Consider the following 25,687-nt stretch of genomic DNA (forward strand, 5'->3'; position numbering starts at 1 on the left):
TTAAACACCATCTCGTCCGAAATCTGGGGTACGTAGAAGTTCCGCTCAACCGTCTCGCACGCTTTCAAGCAACTCAACGAGCATTGGAAAACTTGAAGAAACGCTTGGAGGGAGTACGTTGGACAACACCATAGACCAGCAAAGTAGTGGAAGACACCTCTCGTTCGTGTAATAACAGCCAACACGGGCAGCATCACTATAGATTTGAGCGTCAAAGTCACATCATCATACCATGGTTGAATACTAACTAGGCTTCAACGAGGACCATAATTAGTCAACATTATTGCATTATTAAATCCTAGAACAAAAAAAGTATTATTAGTTAATTTAGTAAATTTTATAATCTTATCATAATCCTGAGATCAGATCGCAGTTCCAATCTGATAACATCGCCGACAAACAAAATAATAAATAAACATATAATGATAGCTATGACGACGATGAAAAATTAGAACAAATTCAAATTTAAATCAAAGGATTGCTTAGTTTGACTGGTACCGCTGGGTACCAACTGGGTACCGAAAGCTGTGTACTACTGGAACCATAAAATGAGTACTAAATTGTTCGAACTCCAACATCTTGATAATTATATCTATGCTAATGCTATCATGAACATGTACGTCCAAGTTTGTAAGATGATATTAGCATTTCCATATCATTATTTTGCAGTTACTTGGCTGTCCAACATTTCACGCTCTTCGGATTTCTTTTTCCATGCTGCATGAAGGCGCACAAATGCGCGAGACTCTACATGACTTTACGATGGTTTACATACATTCCTGCTCCAATCAGCTGTTGAATCTCGTGAATTTTCTTAACGAGTGCTTTAAATTGCATTCCTACACTCTGAGAAAAATCTATACTAAATAGATTATAAGTCAATCTAACTGGCTATTCACCTGGTTGACCCCGGCTTCGTTTAAGTGCTGGTTATACTCGATTAGTATAACTTTCATTTATATAGGAATAGTATAAAGCGACGATATCAAAAATAGTATTGTTGAAACTAATTTTATTTTGTTTACAAATATTCTGTTTACAAAATAAAACAAACAGCAGGGAAACACTTCCAAACATATTTATTCTCGGTGATCAATAAGAAAATAGCTGCAACATGATATATTTTAGGGATGGGTCTTATAACATAATTAAAAGCTCGATTAAAAGCCACAACATATCAATTGCGACTTATTTCCGTTTCTCTGGCATATTCCTAAAGTCTAAGTCGCCTGGGATTTCAGCCGAGCTTGGGTTCCCGAGAGTAGTGTGCTGCTAGTTCGTCATATATTTCTACTTGGAAGAGTACCCAAAAACGAAAAAGAACTCCGGTTCCAGCTGACGGTTTTAATTTGTGCACGGTATTGATGTTACTGCTTGCCCTTTGCCCAAATAATTATCCATACTGTTCGTGATTTCGGGCAACGGGAGTGACTTTTTAAAGATTGCGTCCGTGTGAACAATCACACTATAAAGGTTACCACTAGCCGGCGTTCCCGAAATAACTATTTCTCCAGTTCCGTGCTTCGTGTCGATCGAAGTATCAAAGCCTTTTTCGATGAGGTAGACATTCCGTCTTTGAAATGATGAATTCATCTTTGCAGATTCATTAAGAGCCAGCGGAAGTCCATCGGAATGATATTCGATACTAAAATCCTAAAATTCCATTATTTAATGATATGTTGTCAGAATATTACTTCAAAAACCTACCTCTAACCTTCCGTCTTCCGTTTCACCATATATCTCGATAATCCTGTTAAAGTATCGGAACACATCCGGGATCAGAAATGAATAAGTGATGATGCACATGGCGAAAAATGTGAACTTAGCAAATTTCAAAGTAGCAAATACATTGGTGGAATATTTTTGCAAAATTCGGTTATAGATTAAATTGTAATTTTGAAAAGATTACTTTTTAAACTACGCTAAGTATAAATTTCGAAAATATAAAAACAGATTTGCTTTTATACTATCATGGATTTGTTCTATTTCTGAGTGTACTAATTTTCAACTCGAAATATAATGTGAAAATATTTGTTACAAAGAATTCAAAACTCAATCTAAGTTTACATTTTGTCTAGAATGTATTATAAGTATTTTAAAATGATCTTCCTATGCTGTGCTGTAGGATCTGTCAAAGTTAACACCGTCGTGTGTCTTCACTCAGAAATAAAATAAATCCGCAATAGATTAAAAATAAACCTTTTGATTCATTTTTTATTGTTATACCTTACATAGTATACAAAATATACTATCCAGTTATTTGATTTAAACTATACTGGATTAACGCGAAAATATTATTGATTAGCATACTGTCTTTTGATTTTTTTTTCATTTACTTGCCAAGACGCGTTGGTCCTGAATTTTCATTTATTTAACTATGAATATACCGATCGTTCCGTCGCGAGTGCTCCGTTTATTCACCTTTTCCCTGTATTCTGCATGGCAAAAAGTTTACACGGTTTACAATCGTTTGCTGGCCAATTTGGTAGGTTCCAAAACAGAACCTCAAGGACGTCGATTATCACGGAACTCCGACCATGTTGGCTCCCGTTTTGAATCTGTGCCATGCACACGAGTATCATGGTCCGGAGCATTTGGATTACCCGACTATTTCTGAAAGGCCGCTGGCGCTCAACAATAATTATAGCATGTTGCTACATGTTTCACGGATGTACGCTACTAGATCACAGAGGTTCGGCGCTGGAAGACTTTCCAGCCAGCTAGGCGGGACGGTTACACTTGGTATTTTCTGTGGATCATCCAATCGGAAAAATCTGCCCTCATCAAGTATATATCCAGTTGTGTCGGCACGTACTTTGGTAAGTTAGCATATTTTTTTGGAAGTTGTTTATAGTTAACCAATTTATTATTTTTTTTAGATCGTCAAGCCTAAATCGCTTGTTTCACCCCAATGAAATGACCACTCTATCTGGTACTGAATAAACCATTCTCGGCAGAAAATAGCTACGCACAGGGCTCAAATAAGCCGCATACATCCACCTCATGTTCAGCAAATGAACCAGATCCCGTTTCCCACATCGCCGAGCTCCACCATCTTCGGTGGAAGACATCCGAGCTCACTTCCAGTTCAGTGAGTCAACAAGGCCTCGGTTCCTTACCTTTATGTGATATCCTAAGCAATCGCATATCATTTCCATTTCTATCAAGTGGTTTTCAATAAAAATTAAAATAAAGAACATAGTTTCATTTTACTTTTATTTTCCCAACTATCAGAAGAAAATGAAAACAAACGAACATAACCTAAAAACCTTCCATGAAATTCAAAATAAACTAAACAATTATTAAGCTTACTTATACTAAAGAACGATTTTTTCGAAGTTATACTATCCCGGTATTGTTGGATCAAATACCAGTGTGGGGTCAACCAGGCGAATAGCCATTTAGAATGACATTTAAACTATTTAGTATAAATTTATTCCTGAGTGTTCTTCTTATTTTTACTTGGATTCGTCTATAAAAACAGGAAAAGTGCGTGGGTAGTCCCATTCTCCCGCAAAAGAGCGTATTTCTGCCCAAAAGAGCATACTTTCAACTGAGCGTGTAAGCGAAAACCTTGGCGTTCTCACTCTCTGGTATTCGCCTGAATATTTGACAGCTGGCTCTTTTATTTCGACGTTTTTCGCCAGCTCAGATTTTCTTCGTCGCGAGTTTCCGCGAGTTCGAGACAGTTCCAAATCGGATGTCAGTGAGAAGAAACGTTTAGGGAAAGCAATCGCCAGTGTGTTTTCTAGCAGAAAATCCTCCATATTAGTGTCCAGTCATCTTCCCGTATAAACGCACTAACTGCTTAGTTTTATACATTTTTTTTTGCTAAAATCACCGCCAGCACCAGAATGTCGCAAGTGAAAACCTACTCCTTGGCGGAAATCAAGTCCCACAACACGAATAAGACCTCCTGGATTGTAATTCACAACTGTATTTACGACGTGACGGAATTCTTGAACGAAGTGAGTACACAGTTTTAAACTTTTTTGGGGGATATTGAAGGTAAATTATTGTGTTTTTCTCAAGAGATATCTACGTGGATTTTTACGTCTTGCTTGGCGATTTCGCCAGCACGCGGGGATTGGACAAGGGTGAGCTATTTTACGCCCTGATAACGAATCGCTATCCGGAGATAAGCATTTTTCATTGTCGATGCACTTATTTTTGTTCCAAGTGTAAAGCTAGGCGTATTTACAAAGTTAGCAACTTAGAGTGTCTCAAAAATTTCGAAACTTATGTGGCTTGAATAAAAGTTAGATGTTTTAGGTATGTGATACTTACACAATATTTAAAATTAATTAATATCACATTTTTTATAGTGAGAGCAACAAGCGCCACTAATAAGATATTTTAAATTTGATTTGCTCAAAATTCTGGGCTGCTCATGGTTTACGAAACGACGTGTCTTCTCTCTCAATTTGTTTGATTTTTGCAATTTTTCTTTCATCTTGTGAATGAATCACTACTGATAGTAGCATGACATGTGCCTCATTAATGCAGAATCATATATACTCCATCGCACGGTGACGTCATCACATCGTCTATCTCTTTTCCACCTGTTGAAAATTAGAAAACAACAGGACCAGTACTTGTCAAATTTGACAGGTAGTGGTCCTGTTGTTTTCTGATTTTTATCAAGTGGGAAAGAGATAGCGAAGATTCGTGCAATGACCTATTGCGTTAGAAAATCTTGAAAGCAATCAGCGTTCCAGCCGAGATATCAAAAAACAAGTTTACCTCCAAAATTAATATATTTTGGAACACTCTAACTCAAGCCTACCACACTGGTAGATTATGTAATTGGAGAAAACATAAGTTGCTTGTTTTCCTGCTTAATTATGTCGGCGTTCCCCTCAATCACTTCGCCGTCTTTCCTACACTTCACTAATACACGAAGCACAGACGTTGCAAATGTTTACTATTTTGTAACATTCGTCATTCTGCGTATCACACTGGCTGGGTTAAAAATAAGATCATTTGCATGCCCATGTCCATGTGTTGTCCGATATTTTGGATCACAGACACATTCATGGAAACGTACCTACGGCTACGTGAGTTTGTGTACAAGGTTCAAGGTCACATCAAACATCTTCATCGGATCACGCCGATCACGCTGACTAAAATCATTATCAACAAACGCTTTCTGCGCTAATGACGATCGCATGCGAGTTTTCTGCTTTTCTGCACCTTGGCGAGATTAATTATTTCTGGCTTTTTGATGAAACAATGCTTTAAACTGACAATCAAACATGTAATTAGTTGGTATTTAGGGCAACTCTTTGAATAAATATCATTTGAACAAAGAAGCAGACGTAGACGTTGTAGGGTATCTGTTCCATTATTAATAACATGCTCCTATATCAATAACATTCGCAAAACAGGCAATTTAGGCTCAATTTGTGTTGTGTTTTGTTGTTTTCCGGCGTGCTCACTTCTGAAAAAAAAAATCACGAAAATGAGAAATTAAACAATAAAATTATTAATGATATGGAAATGCTAATATCATCTTCCAAACTTAGACGTACATGTTCATGATAGCATTAGAGGCGAAAGTATAGAATTGATAGTTCCGTTAGGATACGATTCATGCCTGCCGTATCGTAACGGAACTATCAATTCTATACTTTCGCCTCTAATGCTATCATGAACATGTACGTCTAAGTTTGGAAGATGATATTAGCATTTCCATATCATTGTAAATCGTTTAACTTCACGTAGAAGTAACACACACGAAATCATTAATTTAGAATAAAATATATTATTATTCTTTGTTTTCGAATGGTATTGATTTGGGTACATGGTATGAATTCAAGGAGCAGTTCCCTACTTCCACCAAGATCAAATTGCAATGGATGTCATCGTCATGAATATATGATCGGTTTATTTATGTACTCAGATATGATAACAGTTACCTACTGTGTTTGAACCTTTTTCTGCCTTCTTATACTAAGTAGTAGAGGATCACTCCAAAACTGACTTTTTTTTATAGAAGGTTCGGAGACCCATAGTGTTGAATACCAATCGACTCTTGAGGGGATTTGAGGGGATGTATGTATGTGTAGGGGTGATCGGGGCAATATGGGCCACCTAAGGAAATCGTTCCGAAAAGCGCTGAAAAGCTCATAAAATCATCATTCAAATGTAGTGTAGTTGACTTATACTTAAACACTCTTTTCATATTACGTCGATAAATAATGAATAATGCGTTTGGAAATTGTTGGAATGCATTTGTGGAAATGTATTGCTATGTCTGAAACTCGATTATGCATATGTACAACATGTGATAGATTTAGTTCGGAAAAGGTATTAGATCGTAATCGCCCCTTCGGTGGGCTTTGATCCCACGAACCCAGTACGCCAAACAGGTGCTTTCCCTACTAAGCTACAAAGGACCTCCGTCGTCCTCAATGTTTATTTTTTTAATGCAATGTTTATTTTAACATTTCATTTTTCTATACTTATTCCTGATTATGTTATGCTAGTTGTCAAGAGGTAGAACAATAATAATGAGTCCTGCATGTTCTATAGAAGAATACGTCATATGCACAATGCAAAGACTGGCAGAGACCAGAGAAACGACGGAGTGAATCATGCTTGATAATCAATCTACGAATCAAAGTAAAATAATAATCGCGTTCGTAAAATAAGGAAAAATTTTGTTCTTTTAAAGATGGAATCACCTGCTCATTTGTCTTATTCCGAGCGTACACGTAAAAAAGAAATCATATACGCTTCGACTTATTCCTGGCGAATGCGTTCTTTTGACGAAGGGGTATCTTGCCTTATTTCGGGAAAATGCGTAACTTTTGAATAAGGGGTTATCCACTGTTTCACCTTCTTCTTCTTCTTCTTCTTATTGGCATTACATCCCCACACTGGGACAGAGCCACCTCGCAGCTTAGTGTTCATTAATCACTTCCACAGTTATTAACTGCGAGGTTTCTAAGCCAGGTTACCATTTTTGCATTCGTATATCATGAGGCTAGCACGATGATACTTTTATGCCCAGGGAAGTCGAGACAATTTTCTATCCGAAAATTGCCTAGACCGGCACCAGGAATCAAATTCAGCCACCCTCAGCATGGTCTTGCTTTGTAGCCGCGCGTCTTACCGCACGGCTAAGGAGGGCCCCTGCGAACTATTCATGGCGAATTTGACGAACAACCTACACGACAAAGGAGTACTATACGAGAAATAGTGATGATATGTCGGCGAATTGAGTCACTCAGGATTTTGGAAGTGATAAACAACTTGCATAACGACACCAAATTTACGCACGAGGAGCAAAAGGAAGGTGAATTACCTTTCTCGGATCTACTGGTCATCAAGTAAACAAAGACAACATTGAGCCTTGAAATCTACAGGAAGCCTACCAACACCATGCGAGTCATCCCATACGTATTGAACCATTCGTATCAACTGTTCACCGCAACAGCCCTGCGTATCAGCTAGGTATCCCCACTGCAATCCAACCTCGTCAATCTAACGATTAAGAACAGTCGAATGCCAGATATGATGTGTATGAAGATGGTAGGAGATTACATAGCTATAAGTAAAAATAGATCTGATTTATTTTGATTGGTAAAATTGGAAACTATATTTGAAAGATTACAGGACAGAAGAGTAATTCTATACTCTGCTGCGGTTGGCTAAGTATTGAATTTTAATAACGGAGACCTAAAATTCTTTAAGATCTGTTATTGAAATTCCCCATTAATGGCAGCGTTTCATCACATGGAATAATAATTAACAAAAAGAAAGGTCTCTACACCGGACTAACAAAGCTGGCATAGATCGAAAAGTCGCTGAAAAGCAGGGGTCTGCTGAGCGGCCATGTTTCTGATGCCAGCATCAAAATCATCGATTAATTTAATACGAAGACGTAATCATAGTCGTCGAAAACCTGCCATTGAAAATATGTTTTAAATATAATGATATTTTGGGGAAGTAGAGCGGTTGGTGCCTATTCAAATATGAAGATTTATTTAAGGCATCAATATTCTTGTTGAAATACACCTCGCATTCATACTTGCGCACAAGTTTTCAAAAAATGACGAAAAATAATTATGTCTATTTGGAAAAAATCAATTCGGAATGAGGGTTTGTTTACAAAATAGAATTGTCAGTGGGAAACCCAATTTTAATAGAACAATGGGAAACTCAAAGATGTTGGCTATTGTCAAACGTAGTGGGTAGGATTAGGATTGGGGGTGTCAGATAGCTGCTGAAAAGTGTTTCGGTCCCATATTAGTAGAAATGTTGAATAAGCCAACCGTGTGTAAAATAAGTTGCTCACGATGTGGATTGCATTACGAATTTGAATCTATGGTAGCAAAACATGTGTATAAAGAGAACCACCCAATTACGATATTAAATATTAGAATTTTAAGAAATCTCGGGTACTTATTCAAAAGGACGTATGTGATTTTGTAAACAAAGATTCATACGTCGATTTGTCCAATCCGATGGCACTCCCACGCAAACCAACACCACGAACAGGTAGCCGAAGCCTCCATCTACCTGTCTGTTGTGATGGTTGAAATGGCGAGAAATGTCTCTTCGTCGTGGAAACTTTATGTAGCTCAGGGTGTCGACTACCTGGAAAAACCTGGAAAGTCAGGGAAAGTCAGGGAATTTCATTTTGGACCTGGAATGTCAGGGAAAGTCAGGGAATTTTGATTGAGGTCAGGGAAAAAATCACAAACCCAATATTGAAAATTTATAGTATTTTTTTTATTTCGAGCAATATACTAAACTAAGGACACTTATGACAATGAAACTCTGAACCAATTTTAATCCATTGAAAAGGGACCAATAAAAGTACTGAAACATCGGATCAGAATTGATATTGCGCTTTACCTGGTCATCAGACTGCATAGCCGATAAACAATACTCCCAGGCAGTTATATTCGACACCCACCTCCACTACCAAGCTATAAAGCTTTTTTGTGGCTGTTGGCAGTCTCTAGACTAAAAGTCTACTTCGAGGCCTCTTCATGTTCTCCATGGTAATCGAGTTTGTTTCTATTAATCTCTAAGCAAAAACAGAGGTTCGATGCCACGTTGCTCAAATGGTCACTGTTGATACCTGATCCAAATTTTTTTTAAAGTCCCCTTCAATATTTTAAATTATTTAGTTTGAGTGGTTTGTGTCGGAGTCGTTTTGAATTGTTTGCATTTTCCTTATTAATAGCGCTTGACTCATGTTCCCATCAAGCAAAATATGTTCTGAAAATTTGTTCAAATACTTAGTCATCAATCGCGAGAGTCATTCCTTATAAAATTATGTTGATGTACTTATGATATTGGAAAATTTCAGATAATGCGATCTATCCTGATGAATTTAAATTGCTGACTAGAAACCAACTCTAATTAAAAACCTAATATCACATTACTTTCTGATGAAAATGTAAAGCCCAAATGTTTGAAAACTATCTCGTGAAAGCAGTTGAAACTGATTCAAATGACTGAATTAGGCCATAGTTCAGAACCGATCAACATACAATCAACTAGGAAGCTTGTTAAAAGAAAACGACGAATAGTATCTCTATGGACCTGTGACGGCACTCCACAGCATCGGCATCATCTCTAAACAATATTCTGTAGGTAATGTTTTAAAAACATTTCGGGAACTTACAGTTATACAGTCATTGGTCGATCCTAACGTCCTTAGGTGATCATGTAGAGAGAATGACAGTGGATAAAAGCATCATATGGTCTACCTCATATAGGTAGGTGGCGAAGGTCTCAATTAAACGTTACTCGATACTCCATAATTATACTTGAACGCAAGAGGCGGATAATGTTGTTATCAATGGCAATGTTTCAGTTTTACATTCGCTGCTGATGTTTATAAAACTATTTAATCATAAAATATTCTGGTTCATCTATGATAATTTTGTCCAGAAATTACCTCAGAATTCTCACTGATAAGTAAAAAATCCCAAGGGATTTTGAAAAGCTGTCTCGATAATTTTTATCCTGTAACTCCTCGATAGATGTTCAGTAGATTTTTTTCAAAGGATATGCTCCAAAAACTTGGTAGATTGTATGGTATTTACTCTAATTTGAAACGGATGTCTTCGTGAAGGAATCTATAAATTGAAGACGGTGTTCAAATAAATAATGCAGACCAAATAATTTAAAGTATTGCAGTGGTTAGAATGTTTTGCTGGGCTAACTGTAAGTGCTGCATAGATTTATGTGAGCTTGTAGGGATTGATCTGTAACTAATTTTAGAAGTCTATAAACTCCACAGAGAGTGAATAAGAATGCTCACTCCATAATCATACTTGAGAGCCAATGAGGGTTTCTCGATGTTCTCGAAAATACCTAATCCGTACAATTTTTTAACGGCATTAGAAGGATTTCTAGAAGCTTCTCCGACTGTTTGAAAGTTCAAAAGTCGTGTCAAAAGATACAAGAGTTCACACAAATTTCCAGAAAGATAATGAAAATTTCAACGATTTGAAGAAGTCCATCAGTACTCTTGGATGTCTATATTGCAACTCCAGGGAGTCCGTGAGAATTCCTAATGGATGATGAAGGCACCAGAAAACTTATAACACCAATTGGAGCCAATTTTAGAAACCTGTAAAATCTAATTTTGGGCTGCTACGCCCCTTTTAAATGTTGGTCTAGAAATATGAAAATCTTTCAGGAGTTATACGCATTTACTTGAATCTTTGTGAACGACCAGAATTACCTACGATATTCTACAAATCCTTAATGTTTTGTTTCTAGAAGTGATTAGGCTTCAAGTAGCTCGGGAGCTCATATGGACTTCAATGACTCACATTTGCAAAAAAAATTCATACGTTTCTGGGAATTAAAAAAAACATTTTTCATATCTGGAATTTTTTGAGGAATGGTCTGGAAAGTCAGGGAAAGTCAGGGAATTTTATTCTTAAATTTGAGTCGACACCCTGGCTGAGAGCTTGGAAATCTACAGATACAAATAGCTGTTGAATAAAGGTCAAGGAAACGGCAACTCATGGCTCTTCCAGTGACTATCTGAACAATAATATAATTAGAGTGATAGATAAATAAGATTAGCTTAGATAACTAGCGTAGTATAAAGAGTGTAAGCTGCGATTGTCGAGTCAAGTACGAGATATTCGCTTTCCGCTCTGTTCACTGACTTACGCTGTAGGTTCAGTAAGCAGTGCCATGTTGCTGATTTCACGGTGCCGATGTTCAGTCAAGCCCATATTTGGGCGCTAGATTCTTCGCACTTCTTCTCTCAATTCTTCATAAATGGGCTCGTCGCAGAAACTGACGTCTGCATCGATTGTGTACAGTCTCTTAAACACAGCTTATTCGTTCTACAGGGACCTTTTGATTAATTTTTGGCATTTGGGGTTGTTAGTGGTCGTGTCGAAGAAACTTGGATTATTGGAATTGCTCAACGAATGTTATTTAATTCGCTTTATTGTGGAACTGCTTTGTTGGGATACTTTTCAAGCTGCGTGTACTCTTTAACACAATCGGCAACTTCGAATATTTTCTTCAAATTTAAATACGGAGAGTAGCGACGGGGAGGGGGGGGCGTAGCGTAGTTGGCTACACGTTCGCCTCACAAGCGAATGGTCATGGGTTCGATTCCCAGCCCCTCCACCAAACCCTCGTCAGTCGCCGGAAGCAGCCCATACGGTGGTGTTTTGGATAACGCGCCTCACCGTCACGGCTGCCTGATGACGACTGACAACTTGTTCTTCTCGGAGGCATTCCTCCAACGTAACCCGGATAAATGGTACCCGAACAATGCAACGATCATTGGATGCACGACATGTACAAATTGACACAATGGACTTACAATTAGATGGACTGGCAAGTACAACAATAGTGATAATGGAAATCTAAAAATAGATTCTGTGTGGATTTTGTACAGCAAAATACCACAGTAGATCTCGGCACAGTAGCGGTTAAGTAACACAGAGTGCCTAATACTGTATGCGTGATAATGTTTGCACTATCGCAGGAATAAGGTTCCCATTTGACCTGTGCATACAATACCTTGGTTTTCTTTGCATGCACGAAAGCTGTAGCTCATATAAAACTGCGTGTGTGTATAAAAGAAAACGATTTACTTAGTTTGACAGTTACACCATGTCAAAGTGGCAGCGCATTCATGATTTGTTCCACGCGCAAATATCGCAAAAAGGCATTTCGATAGCCGATGGAGTGTCCCGGTGATCGAGAAAAAAGCTTTAGACCGAGAAAAGAAAGGGCAACTGTCCGCGAAGGTGTCCAAAGGTCGTACGAGGTCAGCTCGGGCCCCGAGGGTTATTGCAGCAATCAAAAGTAAGATTCGGGCGAATTCAGTGCGTTCAATGAGGAAAACGGCGAAGGAACACGGAATCAGTGACATTATGGTACGGTACGGTACGAAAGATCGTAAAAGAAGATTGCGGGGCGGAGTCAAGGGCACGAAAAAAACTTACATGATTACCAACTGTATCCGGGAATTACGGGCGAAAATTTTAAACTTTCTCATACGAAAAATCCGGTAATCCTGTTCACCGATGAGAACATGTTTACCGTCGATCCCGTTTCAAATTCTATAACCAACCGCTATATTAGTTCTCTCCCAGTAAAAGACGAAGCCGACGAGTATGAAAATATGTATCTGACAAAGTATCCTGGATTGGTGGCTTCCGATGGCAAAAACTAGACCCGGTGTTCATTCCAGAAGGCGACAAGAGCAGTACGGCCCGACGCCAAATGTAGTATTTAAGCAGGACGGGACTTCGTGCCACCCCCCTCGAACCGCATTCAGATGTGGTTGCAGGAACATCTGCCGTTCTGGACGAAGGAAATGTGGCCACCATCCTGCCCGGATCTTAATTCGTTGGAATACTCAGTATGGCGCATCATGAAGACCAAGGCCTGTTCTAAACGCCATCTGAGTACAGCAAGCCTCAGACAAACATGGATCCAGCCTACATAATTAAGACTTGCCGAGAGTTCCGGAAGCGTGTGGAGGCTCTAATTTCAGCAAATGGAAACTCAATCGATGATTAATATAATTTAAGACTATGAGAAGCAGCCCCTCTGAATAAATAAAAAAAATCCTAGCTTGTTCTCCTGGAAATTCTTCTGCAGTGAGATACGGTTAGTTTTGCGGCGATTGCTTTTCGGGTTTCTTCAGTCGGTATAGTTTTCTACTCTTCGATCCAATTTCGGTCTCGTTTCGATGACAATGATTTTGCATTTTTTACCATCAAACTTCATCTCTGCATTCCGGGTAGTCATAGTAAGAATGATTTTCTGAGCTGCTTGCGGTTCCTTTGTCTGTGGCTAGGTTTCTTGCAAGCGTAGTTCGGATTGCGCCAAATTTGTTGTCCTTAAGGGCACTCGAGAACAAAGCGAAAATCATTACTTCTTTGTGGGGGCTGCCTATCCGATTCTGTTTTTTCGCGCTTGTTTACAAGTTTGATAAATTTTACATCATGGCTTGTTATTATTCGGAACAGTTTTCGCCTATCTTTTATCGCTGTTCATAATCTATTGAGAGGGATTTCTGGAAACCCTGGGTGAAACATTTGTTTACGTATGCTGAACAATCGACTTAAATTTCATCGTCAAATTAGGTGTTTTAGAATTGGAAGGAGTTTGGAATTCATCACGGCATTAATTGTACAGTCACCTTAATGCTGATCAGGCCATTCTTGCTGATTAAACACAAAAGGTTTTGGGAAATGTTCAATTCAGAATCGGAGGTATTTGATTGCACATGCTCATTTAATTTGGGAATAGTTATAAAGCCGCACAACTTGTAGGAGGTCCCATACCAATGAGCTAGACTTTACTAAGGTGACGCAGATCAGCGCTGCGTGCCACTAGTTGTCTTTTTTACTCTCCCGCTGATCTTATGCAACGCATTAGTGACGTCACTATTTGTGTTGCATAAGATCAACGGTCCCATACCAAAGTAATGGCTATTTAATTATTTCCTAAAGTGAGCATAAGCATACAATTCACTTTCATTGATTAAAAATTCAAGTCATGCTAAACTGAAAAACAATACATTTATCTATGCAATAAAATCTAATTCAAATTTTGAAATCTTCGAAATCAATGCCATACTTATAATTGTTTCATTTTCCTGAGATAATTTGTTCTTACAAAACATTCCTTTATTCATTATACCTCAAACCTTGTTGATCCGCTCCATTGAAAACAATTTGAAATATTTGAACATTTAGATTTCAAAATTAAACAGAGATTCCCACACAATCCAAACATCACACTGTTTGTTTTGCTCTTTGGACCGTTACATGTCACTTTCTTCTGCTTGGAAGGACTTTGACTCTCTTTGCTTCTAGCGCAGCCTGTTATCATTGAACGTGAATGTGTATTTGCTTCTTGCAACAATTTGGTATTGATAACATCAGCAGCTATCATCAATTTTAATACTTTTATTGGGTAAATTATGAGCAAAGGGTAATTTATGAAAAGGTATGAAGGTGATGGTGTTTTATTCGCTTGGAAGAGTTTTTCACAAAAATAGGAAAACTAGTAATGTTCCTTAGCAAGCGAAACATAACAAGTTTTCGTATCAAATAAATTGATCACCATAATAAGTGATAATTACGTGTTGAAAGTGAGCTTTGAGTTAAGCTTCGCATGGTCAATTTATTTCAAGTCTTTTTCCTGTCAAAGTGACTAATAATTGTGTGTTAAGGAAAGTGTGTTGTGTGGGTTATTAGAAGAAAAAAAAAATTAAACAAAAAAGCATTGTGCACATTTATAAGATATAGGGGAACGGTTCGGCACTTTATCCCATAGCTCCTATTTCCATCCCATCAAAAACAAAGCAATGAAAAGGAATTTGGTTTGTTTCTTATTTTTGTGATTTTTTCACTAGTGAGCACGCGTGTTAGCAAAAAGAAGCGACAAGATTGGTGTTGTATTTATTTGTTTGGCGATGAGATGAATATATGTTCAGTGAGATGGAAATCGGAACAGTTCCCCTACACATTCTGTTAGTTACATTTGGCAAATCAATTACGGTTAAATAGCAGTTGAAGTGTTAATTCTGAATCATAACTGAATGAGAAAAAATCCTGCTTTTCCAGGACCTACTCCACAAACGAATATTTTCAAAGATTTTCTACATTTTTCGGAAGGCCATCATCACAGACTAGCAAGAGCTATGATTTCAACACCGCATCTTCTTCTCATTGGCATACAGATTACATCTCCCATGGGGACATTGCCACCTCGCAGCTTTCATTCAGTGTTCATTCAGCACTTCCACAGTTAATAATTAAGCCAAGTTACCATTTTCGCATTCGTATATCATGAGGCTAGCACGATGATGCTTTTATGCCCATGGTCTTGCTTTGTAGCCGCGCATCTTACCTCTTACCACACGGGTAAGGAAGGTCCTCTGGGTCTCCATTAAGCCTTGCGAGCAAAGGCGTAGGATTGCCAATCCGGAGATCGCGAGTTTGATTATCGGTCTGGACTGGGATGTTTTTGAGTGGGAAACATTCTCGACTCCCTGGGCATGGTGTAACCATTGTACTTGCCACACAAAATACATACTCATGAAATGGTGGGCATGGATACCTACCTGGATACCTGGTTGGCTACAGCGTCGATACACCTATGCCTGGCGTATTGTAGAGCTTCATAATCGTCGGTCTTGGGCGATGTTCCTCCAGTTTCCCCGAATTTTCAGGGTCCCCAGGTCCGTGCAGCCAGCGTATTCGTGGCCTTCCACGAAGTCGCCGGCCCCTATCTGGTTCTCTGTTGGATATTGTTTTCGCTGTTCATTCTTCCGACATTCGCACTAAGTGACCAGCCCACTGAAGTCTGACATATTTTTTTACGATTCACAATATTTTCTTCTTTGTATACTTGATACAGCTCATGATTCATGCGTCTGCGCCACACACCATTTTCTAGTTTCCCTCCGAGTATTGTACGCAGCACTTTTCGCTCGAAAGCCCCAAAAGTTCTCCGGTCCGCCTCTTTTAATGTCCATGCTTCATGTCCATAAAGCCCCCCCGTAACGCTGGGTAGACACCTTTGCGTGGTGTGTTACGATGTAAGATCTACCACGGTCACATTGTCAGCTACAGGCAAATCCTGACCCAACGAATACCTTCCCCAATATACAACTCCGTTGTACTTATGAGGTGAATGATTTGTTTATCGGCTTTATCGGTCATTTCTACTCAAAGTATGAGGGAGTAGATAATCGAAAGATAATTGAAAATCATCAGATTGAAAGCCGTTCGCTAGGGCGCGAACAAGTATGAAGCGATAGAGGGTGAAAGGGAGAAAGGAAGACCATCTATTGAACAGCACACAATCGAAGCGTGAATCTTCTTGCCTAACGCCCTGGTTGTGGACGGCTTGGTTAGTGGTATGGAAACCACCGTGCCAAGACAGGTAAACTGTCGGTACTTATGAGGGTGTCGCTGATTCGAGGGCCTCTCGTTAAGTAAGTACTACATCAACACTTCCTTCCTCTCCCAAGTTACGGTGAAGATGGGCGTGGCCAGGAGTAGTAATCCTCATGCTTTTGTGAATTTTATCCTAGATTGAAACAAATATACTATATTAACAATATGATTCACTCCCACGAAATTTTGGCGACACCACATGTGGCGCCAACTCGCGTCCAAAAGGATCGATACACACGTAAATCGAACTATCCGAAATATGACGATCGTTTTACACACACTTCAAAATGTCATCATAAAAAAATAGGGATGCTTGATGTTTTTTTTGCAAACTTAATCGATTATGTTTAATCGAATGCAAACGGAAAATCAAATGTTGTAGCAGAAGTGTGGTAGGCATATTTTTGTGGAAATGTATAATAAATTTGATATAGCTCGTTGAACTGTATCCGGCGGGACCATGCCGGTGCACCATATCGAAATTGACGCACACTGAAGCAGTTGGAGAGCTAAACGAGGTTGCTGTGGAAGTTTACATTCTCGCATTGTACCTACTCGCTCTCTGTTTCGCACACCATGTTGCTGTTTGCTCATTTGACTGCAACACTTTTATATTTTTTTTATTTAAAGAGGCGTCATGATTCTTTGGGAAATTTGACATTAAAGAAGTCAATGAATTGTCTGAGACAAACAGCAAGTTGTCTGCATGGCTTATTATACGTATCTAAAATTAGTTGAGATATCCTTTGTCACTATTTAATCCGCATTTTATTGTTTTTTTTTGTTGAATCTGGTTGAAAGTAAATTTAACAAGATACGTTGAAGAATAACTTAAATATAACATTTGGAATGCATTTAAATTTATATAGAATGAGGAATTATTCCAGCTAAGATTTGAGAATTTTGCGTAAAAACGGGTTTATAGAACTAACGAGGGTGGATTAAAAATACAAGATGGAAATTGGAAGGTCACATTTTCTGTTTACCCGCTTTTTCAAATATGCTAAAAAAAACCCAACGTAGATCGAAAGTACTTAAAGTACTTCTAGGAGAATTTGTCAATGAAGATAATAGATTCTAATATACACCATTGTGAGATACCTCGCTTTCATTAGTAGCCAAATAACGTAAAAACACAAGTTTGGACTATGCTTTTGCTAATATTTATACCATTTGATTATGTGTATTTATTCTGGTTCACCTGAAAATTTCACAACAGTATGTTCTTTAAATAATATTGTAATAACTGATAAGGCCGATACTACGGCCTAATAGTTTAAAAAACTAAAACTCAACTTGACTGTTATTCATTTTATTTATTTACTACGTGATGTAATATGTTCGAACAATATTTTGTTGTGGTCCGCCACTTTGACTTTATATAGTAATTTAATTCAAATATCAATTCATATCGAATTGATGGAAATAATATCTTCTTCATTATGTCATATGACTTGAAATGTTTTCTACAGAACCATGTCAATCAGAGTAATTCCTTTACACTTCCAAGACTCTGTCTTCAAATATGAGTTCTACCATCTATGCACAGAGAGTATGACCGCTTGATACAAAAAATTAACATAGAGAGAATATAATCCCTGGAAGAACGAGATAGCAAAGTGCTTGACAGTCGAGTCTTATTGGATTTCTCTCTGCATTGCACATGCGTTTCTAGCTCGATTTCTATCAGAAAAACTTATCTTACAATAATTAGTATACTAAAATCTTCATTATATTGTTTGAAAAGATTTCTATTGACAACCCAAAATGAATTGAATATCATCGGCCTCTTCAATACGAAATATCAATTATCATATAATAAATGGCGTAACCTAAAAATTCTGATGGTAATTGTGGTAAATATTGATTTGAGTTAGATTTAATTGAAATGTGTAAATATTGTAAATAATTTTAGCCTGCAAAACATAAAATATGTAATTATTTTTCGGTCACGCATCTAAAAAACAAATGTTTGACGCATAAAGTTTACTTCACATTTTTGCCATTCTTCCTTGTGCTTATTTTACGCTTGACTACAAATTACATGCTCTGTCATGCCTTCATCACTTGTCTAATGCAAATGTCAATATCAATATCGCTTCACGGTTTAGCGAACTATGCAATGTGGCACGGCAAGAATGATCATGTTGAGTAAATTCTGGAAGGAATTGGACATGTAAAGTATAATATTGGTACAGATTTGTCATATTTAGAGTCCATTTTTCGTCATTGCAAAAAAAGCGTTGCAAAACTCGATTTTTTCAGCACTCGTAGTATTTATCCAACTCGGCAAGCCTCGTTCGATAAACGTACGACTCCTGCTGAAAAAATCATCTTTTTGCAACTTGTTGCACAAACTACTATTATGATAACTTGTTGTACGTTTATAACGAGTTGTACGAGTTGATATCGAGTTATACGTTTATCCAACCAGGCTTGTCGAGTTGGATAAATACTACGAGTGCTGAAAAAATCGAGTTTTGCAAGGAGTTGCACACGCTATTTTTTGCAATGGCGGAAAATGGGCTCTAATATGATAAATCTGTAACAAAACGATACGAACTGATTTACTTTAAATGATCATTCTTACCAATAAATCATAATGCTGCAAAGAACCGTCATATTCCATGTTATCGTACCACAATGCGTAGCTCGACAAGCCTTGAAGCTATAGATGAACTTGCCTTTGGAAAATTCTGATTTCATGGCCATCATTACCCAAGCTGATTCAGCAAAATGTAGTCATGTAACTACTGATCTGATGTTGGTTTTTCATTATAGCATCCACATGAATGCTATAATGGATTTTATGTCACTCATTTGAGTTTAAAGACAAAGATGTACATATTTATGTTTAGATTTTCAATTCTGAAATAAAAACCGGTGAAGAATTTTGTGTTCTATTTTTAATTTTCGATAAAGTAAAAGCAAAACAATCTAATTTAGATCAGTCATGAAAGCAATAAAACAGTCACGTAATCTTCATGTGACACACTAGTGCTAGCCGATTGAGTGCCTCGACCTTTGAATCACTTAATTGGTACGTGAATAGTGCTGTGAAAAAAACACGTTGTTTTTCACGTTGATATGATGGGAAGATTGTTTTGGGTGTATCTACCACCGTCCTGTAAAACCACATTTTTTAAACCACAAGTTCCGACAGTTTGATAACCCGCTTATGCTTTCGCCATACAAATTTCTAGCTTCCCGCGCATATTAATATTAGAGTGGGGCGTCATGGTCATTCAATGGTTTTTTGAAGCCATTCTGGGTCCTGAACAACTGTGCAGAATTTGGGACCGATTGGTTTCTTCCTCGCTTTCCGCATTGCGTTTGAAGTTTGTATGGAAATTAGCATGGGAGAACGTAAATTTTTGCATTTCTACTACTAGAGGTTTCAGTTCATCGTAAACCAAGTGGCACATTACGTTAAAGCACAGAGAAACAGACGTCTCACTCAGCACATGTTCCATCGTTCACCTTTTTAACGGTTAATTTAATTTTATGTAGGTGGTCAATCGGCCACCGATGGCGCTTCCATCGATTTTGCTTGTGTTTGACGTTTGCGCACTACCGCCATCTGGTTGCCGCATGACCACACACAGTGATTTTAGCATTGGGGGATAATGTTTTCGTGACGATGATTTTGATTGCATTTTGTTCTAAGTGAGACGTCTGTTTCTCTGTGGTTAAAGTATAACCCAAAGGATGCCGAAAAAGTTTGCTAAAGAAGGCACGTTGCTGGAACGTCCACGAAAAACTACGTGGAGCAATAATTTAACTGAGTGTTATTTCAAAATTATTCATTTTATAGGACTTTGTAGCTAATGGAAGATTTTCGGAATGATTTCACAAAGTAAAAATTCCGACTAGAAGGAAAATGGGTTTTGCCCTCTGACAATTACAGGTTGTCCGGTAGTGCTGGCAGAAACATTGATTTCTTGCATATGGTTTAAACAATCAATTTTCAAAACGAAATAACATTTTTTGTAGACCTTCCAGCTGCGTACCTTTTTCGGCAAAGTCTTTCGGAATGTTCCAGGCTATATGCTAACGTATTGAGTCACGTGATTGATGATAAATTGAAGCCGCCAAGAGCAAAAATGTAAAAAAGTACTTTTTCCCATACTAATCTCCATGTAAATTTAAAACGCGATGCGGCATGCGAGGGCGCAATCAATCGAGCCCATATTTTGCACAGTTGATTGGGGTTCCAAAACGATTCAGAAAAACCTTGATCTCACTTGATCGGACGAAGTTTGCGTTTTCCCATACAACTGCGCCCCACTCTAATAAATATACACCCAGATGCTAGCAGCTGTGGGTAAAAAACCAGCACAGCAAGCATTTCTACGTCGTAGCAGCTGCTACTATTGGAGCATACGAAGCATAATTTGTTTTTCTCTATATTATTGTAAAACTTTGTTAAAACGAGGAAAATCGATCATTTGATGATCGATTTATTCAAAAAAGTATGGGCATCCCTATACCTTCGAATGTCATCTTTTCAGCTACATGACTGTCGCCATCGTCGCCATGGGATTTGCTAGAATAAACAAGAAGAAAACATGTTTAGATTCCTCTTTGCTCGCTAGATGATGTTGTTATCACCGGCAAATGGTTCGCCATTTCGTTGTATGGAAAAGCTCGAAGTGAACCATATTGTTAATATAATATATTTGATTGAAATCAAGGACCACACCCACCTTGATTTCTGATAGCAATCTGAATAAGGATTTCAAATGAAAAACATGAGTATCACTAGTGTCCAATCTACGAAGTACACCGTAACTATGCTATGCTATGCTATGCTTCATGTCCATAAAGGGCCACTGCTAGAATCAGAGTTTTGTATAGAGCAAATTTCGTTTCCGCCTGCATGTTGCGGGACCTAGCCATGTTCGGACATTCTCTGCCACAGCTCATTTCTCTTCACTGAATCGTACGCTGCTTTGAAATCAATGAACAGATGGTGAGTTTGCAAGTTGTACTCCGGGAATTTATCAAGGATCATCCGCAGGAAACATCTGATCCGTCGTTGATCGGCCCTCACGAAAACCTGCCTGGTATTCGCCGACGAAGGACTCCTCAAGCGGTCTCAGTCTATTAAACAGGATACGCAATACTGTTTTCAGCTCATTTAGTGCCTTTGGGGTCCTCGTTAGCCGTTCGGTAAGACGCGCGGCTACAAAGCAAGATCATGCTGGGGGTGGCTAGGTTCGATTCCCGGCGCCGGTCTAGGCAATTTTCGGATTGGAAATTGACTCGACTTCCCTGGGCATAAAAGTATCATCGTGTTAGCCTCATGATATACGAATGCAAAAATGGTAATTTGGCTTTGAAACCTCGCAGTTTTAATAACTGTGGAAGTGCTTAATGAACACTAAGCTGCGAGGCGGCTCTGTCCCAGTGTGGGGATGTAATGCCAATAAGAAGAAAAAGAGCCTTCTTAACATCATCCAGCGTTGGTGATTCCCCAGCTAGACCGTCGCCGACTATGTCCATCCTGCTCCTTAATACACATTCATTTTCACCGTTCAACAAATCTTCGAAGTGCTCCTTCCACCTGGCTGCCACCATAGTCTTGTCTGTCAGCAAATTCCCCTCTCGGTCATTGCACATGGCGGGCACTGGCGCAGTCTTATGCCACGCGCCATTGACAGTTGCGTAAAACCTCAGCATATCGTTTCTATCCATGTTCTCCTGCGCTTCAGCTATTACACACTCCTCGTGCTGCCTTTTTCTTCTGCGGTGGATTCGTTTCTCTTCAGCCCTTGCTACACTGTACCGCTCTCTGTTGGAACGGGTACGCGCCACTAGCATTCGACTCCAAGCAACATTTTTCTCGTCCGTCACTCGCTAGCACTCCTCATCAAACCAACCATTTCGTTGGTGTCGCTGTGCAAGGCCTAACTGTTGTAGTCACAGCTTCGTGAATATTTTCCCACAATCTGTTGACGTCGCCTGATCCGGCGGTATCTCCTATCGGGTCGCCCAGCATCTGGTGGTACTGTTCAGCAACTCTTTGCAACAGCGTTGGATATTGAAACGCATCGTTCTGTTGTTTCGTGAATTCGTGACGCTGGAAAGTCGCGCCCGAATTTTTGCTACTACAAGATAGTGATCCGAGTCGATATTCGGACCTCTGAAGGACCTTACATCTATAACATCCGAGAAATGTCGTCCGTCGACCAGCATGTGGTCTATCTGTGAGCAAGTGTCTCCACTCGGATGTTGTCAGGTGTGTTTGCGGATATTCTTACGTGCAAAGTAGGTATTGCCATCCCTAGTAGCAGCAGCAAAGGTTACAAGTCGCAGACCATTACCGTTGATAGCGGAATGAATGCTTTCCGTAGCAATGACAGGGCGAAAGAAACTTTCTTTTCCGATCTGCGCATTTGCATCCCCGATGACAATCTTTACATCGTGTGTTGGGCACTCTCCGTATGCCTTATCAAGGCTCTCATAGAACACATCCTTCACGTCATCAGGCTTATTGTTCGTTGGGGCATAGAATTTGCCCTTCATTCTCAACACGCAAATGCGGTCGCTTATCGGCTTCCACCGGATAACACGTCTCATCTGCTTCCCGATCACCATGACGCCAACTCCTATTTCTGCTCTGTCACCGCCGCTATAGTAGATGTGGCACTTGAATGAAGTGTTCGCTATGTGTTCCGCCACCTACATCGCGTTGAAGGGACTGCCTTCTCGATGCTGACACGATGCAACATGGTGTGCACAGTTTAGTTTAGAGTCCCTCTCTGGCACTCGAACGATGATCAGCCGCCCCTAACATGGGAACAGACGCTGTTGGGAGCCGCTACTAACATGGAGAACAGACGCTCGATCAGATTTGCACCTCCGGAGAGGAGCAAATCTTCCCTTTTCGTTTATTTTTTGATTTATATGTCAATTTATTCGATAAAAAATGCGATCTTTGAACCTCATATGACCGACAAGTTTTGACAAACCTTAGATTGTATTTTCTACAAATTTAAATGAATAATAATGATAGTTATTAAACTTTGATCTCGTGCTCCAGTTGTTCTTTTTTTCTCAATTTGACAACAGTTTCTGGATGATAGTGACTCGTGCGATGTCTCGTGCTCTATTAAACAACGTGACCTTGTTCAATTACTGATACTCCAGTGTATATAATCTAAATGCCTTTCGCACCTAGCTGGGTTAAAGTTGAACTGTTTCATATGGATACGCTGTGATGGATCGTTTGTACAGTTCAATCAACGTTGGTTCGGGCTTTTTTTTATCGGGGATGTACTTCTGTCTGCGGTAGACTAGCATGATAAATAAAAGGTATGCATTATCAACTGAATTATAGTGTTCGAAGGGTCGTAAATATTCATTACGATCTTAGAATTGATGATCGTGAACATACGATGGCTGGTAAAAAAAATCTAGCATGTCAAGCGAATTCTATACTTTCTGGAGATATTCTATTATTGTCAGGCGATAAACTTATTTTATTACTGAAAACCACAGAAATAAAGTTTTGAAAAAGTCTAGTTGTCTAGACTCTAGAAAAAAGTCTAAAGGGGAAATGGGGGCAAGATCGCCACCCTAAGCCTTGGCTCTTGTGGAACACTATACTATATTTATTCCAGTTTTACAAGCCAAAACCCAAGAAAATTGCATTTTTATTTGATTGAAATTTTACCTAATATCAACATACATAATTGCAGTTTCATCAATTTGGAGGCCAGTTTTTTAGCAAATGTGCACTGTCAATCTATTGTAAAGTTTATTCAACTATCATGAAATTCCAAATTAAAAAAATCAAAATGTGTATTCATCAGCCATCGACAAAAATGTTGAATAATCGCAACAGACTATTCATGTAAATGACGGAAAGCTGCTAACAATCCTCTTTTCTGACTCAGTTTGTCATCATTATACAGCGATTAGATTCAATAACAGCTTACAGGAATGAATCTTACTAACTACCGTATACCATTACGATCATCTGCACCAAATCAGCCGAGTCACGCAAGATTGTTTAGCACGCGCCGGTGTCTCTCAGAAGCCACACAATACTCGTGAATCGTGAATTGCGATATGCCATATATGTCCACCAGCGAAGCTTATCGTTGTTTTCCAGTTTCCGATAAGATAAAATAAAATAATGTTTCACCGTTATTCGTAGCTACGAGACAAAAGCCTACCCTAAAATGAATATATTTCATTTATGCTTATCTCCGAAAATGACTTTTTAAGGAAGCAACGTAGAAAACATGCTATTTCATTATGACTGTCAGCTTTCGTTTGCCGTTTGCCGTTGGGATTCACCTTTATAACACTGTTATCATGCTCCTCTTCTCTCTTCGTAGCATCCCGGTGGCGAGGAGGTGCTACTAGAGCAAGCCGGAAAGGAAGCCACGGAAGCGTTCGAAGATGTCGGCCACAGCACGGATGCCCGCGAGATGATGAAGAAGTTCAAGGTCGGCGAATTGATCGAAACCGAGCGGAAGCAGGTCCCCGTCAAGAAGGAACCCGACTGGAGCACCGCGCAGAAGGATGAGAAGTGAGTAATTGGGATTCCTGTAATTTGGGAAAAAGGTCGAAGTTCATCGTGCGGATTGATGCTGCATTGATGCTGTTGTCCAGACCTATAAATTGTGGGATTTAATTTCTAAACTTATAAATGTGCAAGTTTCTGAAGGATTAATTTTGACATTTTGGAACGACGATTAGGATTTTTATTTAAACCATTTTAAACAATTTTATGTCCGTTGGTTGCAACCAGTTGAACGAAAGAGTTCTCTACTAAAGCGGCTTAGAAACAATCACAAATATTGACAATATACATAGCATTATAACTAACTTAGCGACAAACTTACATAATCAATCTTCTGTAAATAATCAGAGTATTGTCAATGCTGTAACGTCCTGTGGCTGTGACTGCTGGTCAACGCAAAGCTGGACCAGTATCGCCCACCGTCGTGCGAGATTTTGTTTGCTTTGCTTTAATGCTTTGCATTCATGCGGTGAATGGTGATGACCACCTTTCAAGGGGCTAAAGTCCATTCATCTCAGTGCGTCTGTGTGAATCAACAGATTTACGAAATGATGACGGCTATAGGGAGATCGTGTCTCTATTGATGATCGATGCTAAATATTATGTCGCCCAGCGCTATCTGGTTCCAAATGATGGATTAATTCTGTCGAAAAAGCACATCAATATTTTGATGGTGAATATGGCATACTGACCAATGGTGGACTCTCCAGCCGTAAACACATAACAT

The 25,687-nt window shown here is 39.0% G+C and overlaps 1 protein-coding gene across 1 annotated transcript in view; it reads left to right on the plus strand.

Annotated features, from left to right (window-relative positions):
• Nucleotides 1-3,676: 3,676 nt before the first annotated feature.
• Nucleotides 3,677-25,687, plus strand: part of LOC134210616 (cytochrome b5-like) — a 32,673-nt gene continuing 10,662 nt past the window's right edge. Inside the window, exons 1-2 of the mRNA XM_062686758.1 lie at nt 3,677-3,968; nt 24,773-24,966. Of these exons, the coding sequence (XP_062542742.1) occupies nt 3,855-3,968; nt 24,773-24,966 (308 nt within the window). The 5' untranslated portion in view covers nt 3,677-3,854. The remainder of the gene's footprint in view (nt 3,969-24,772; nt 24,967-25,687) is intronic.

This window comes from Armigeres subalbatus, chromosome 2 (assembly GCF_024139115.2).
Source record: "Armigeres subalbatus isolate Guangzhou_Male chromosome 2, GZ_Asu_2, whole genome shotgun sequence".
Classification (NCBI taxonomy): domain Eukaryota; kingdom Metazoa; phylum Arthropoda; class Insecta; order Diptera; family Culicidae; genus Armigeres; species Armigeres subalbatus.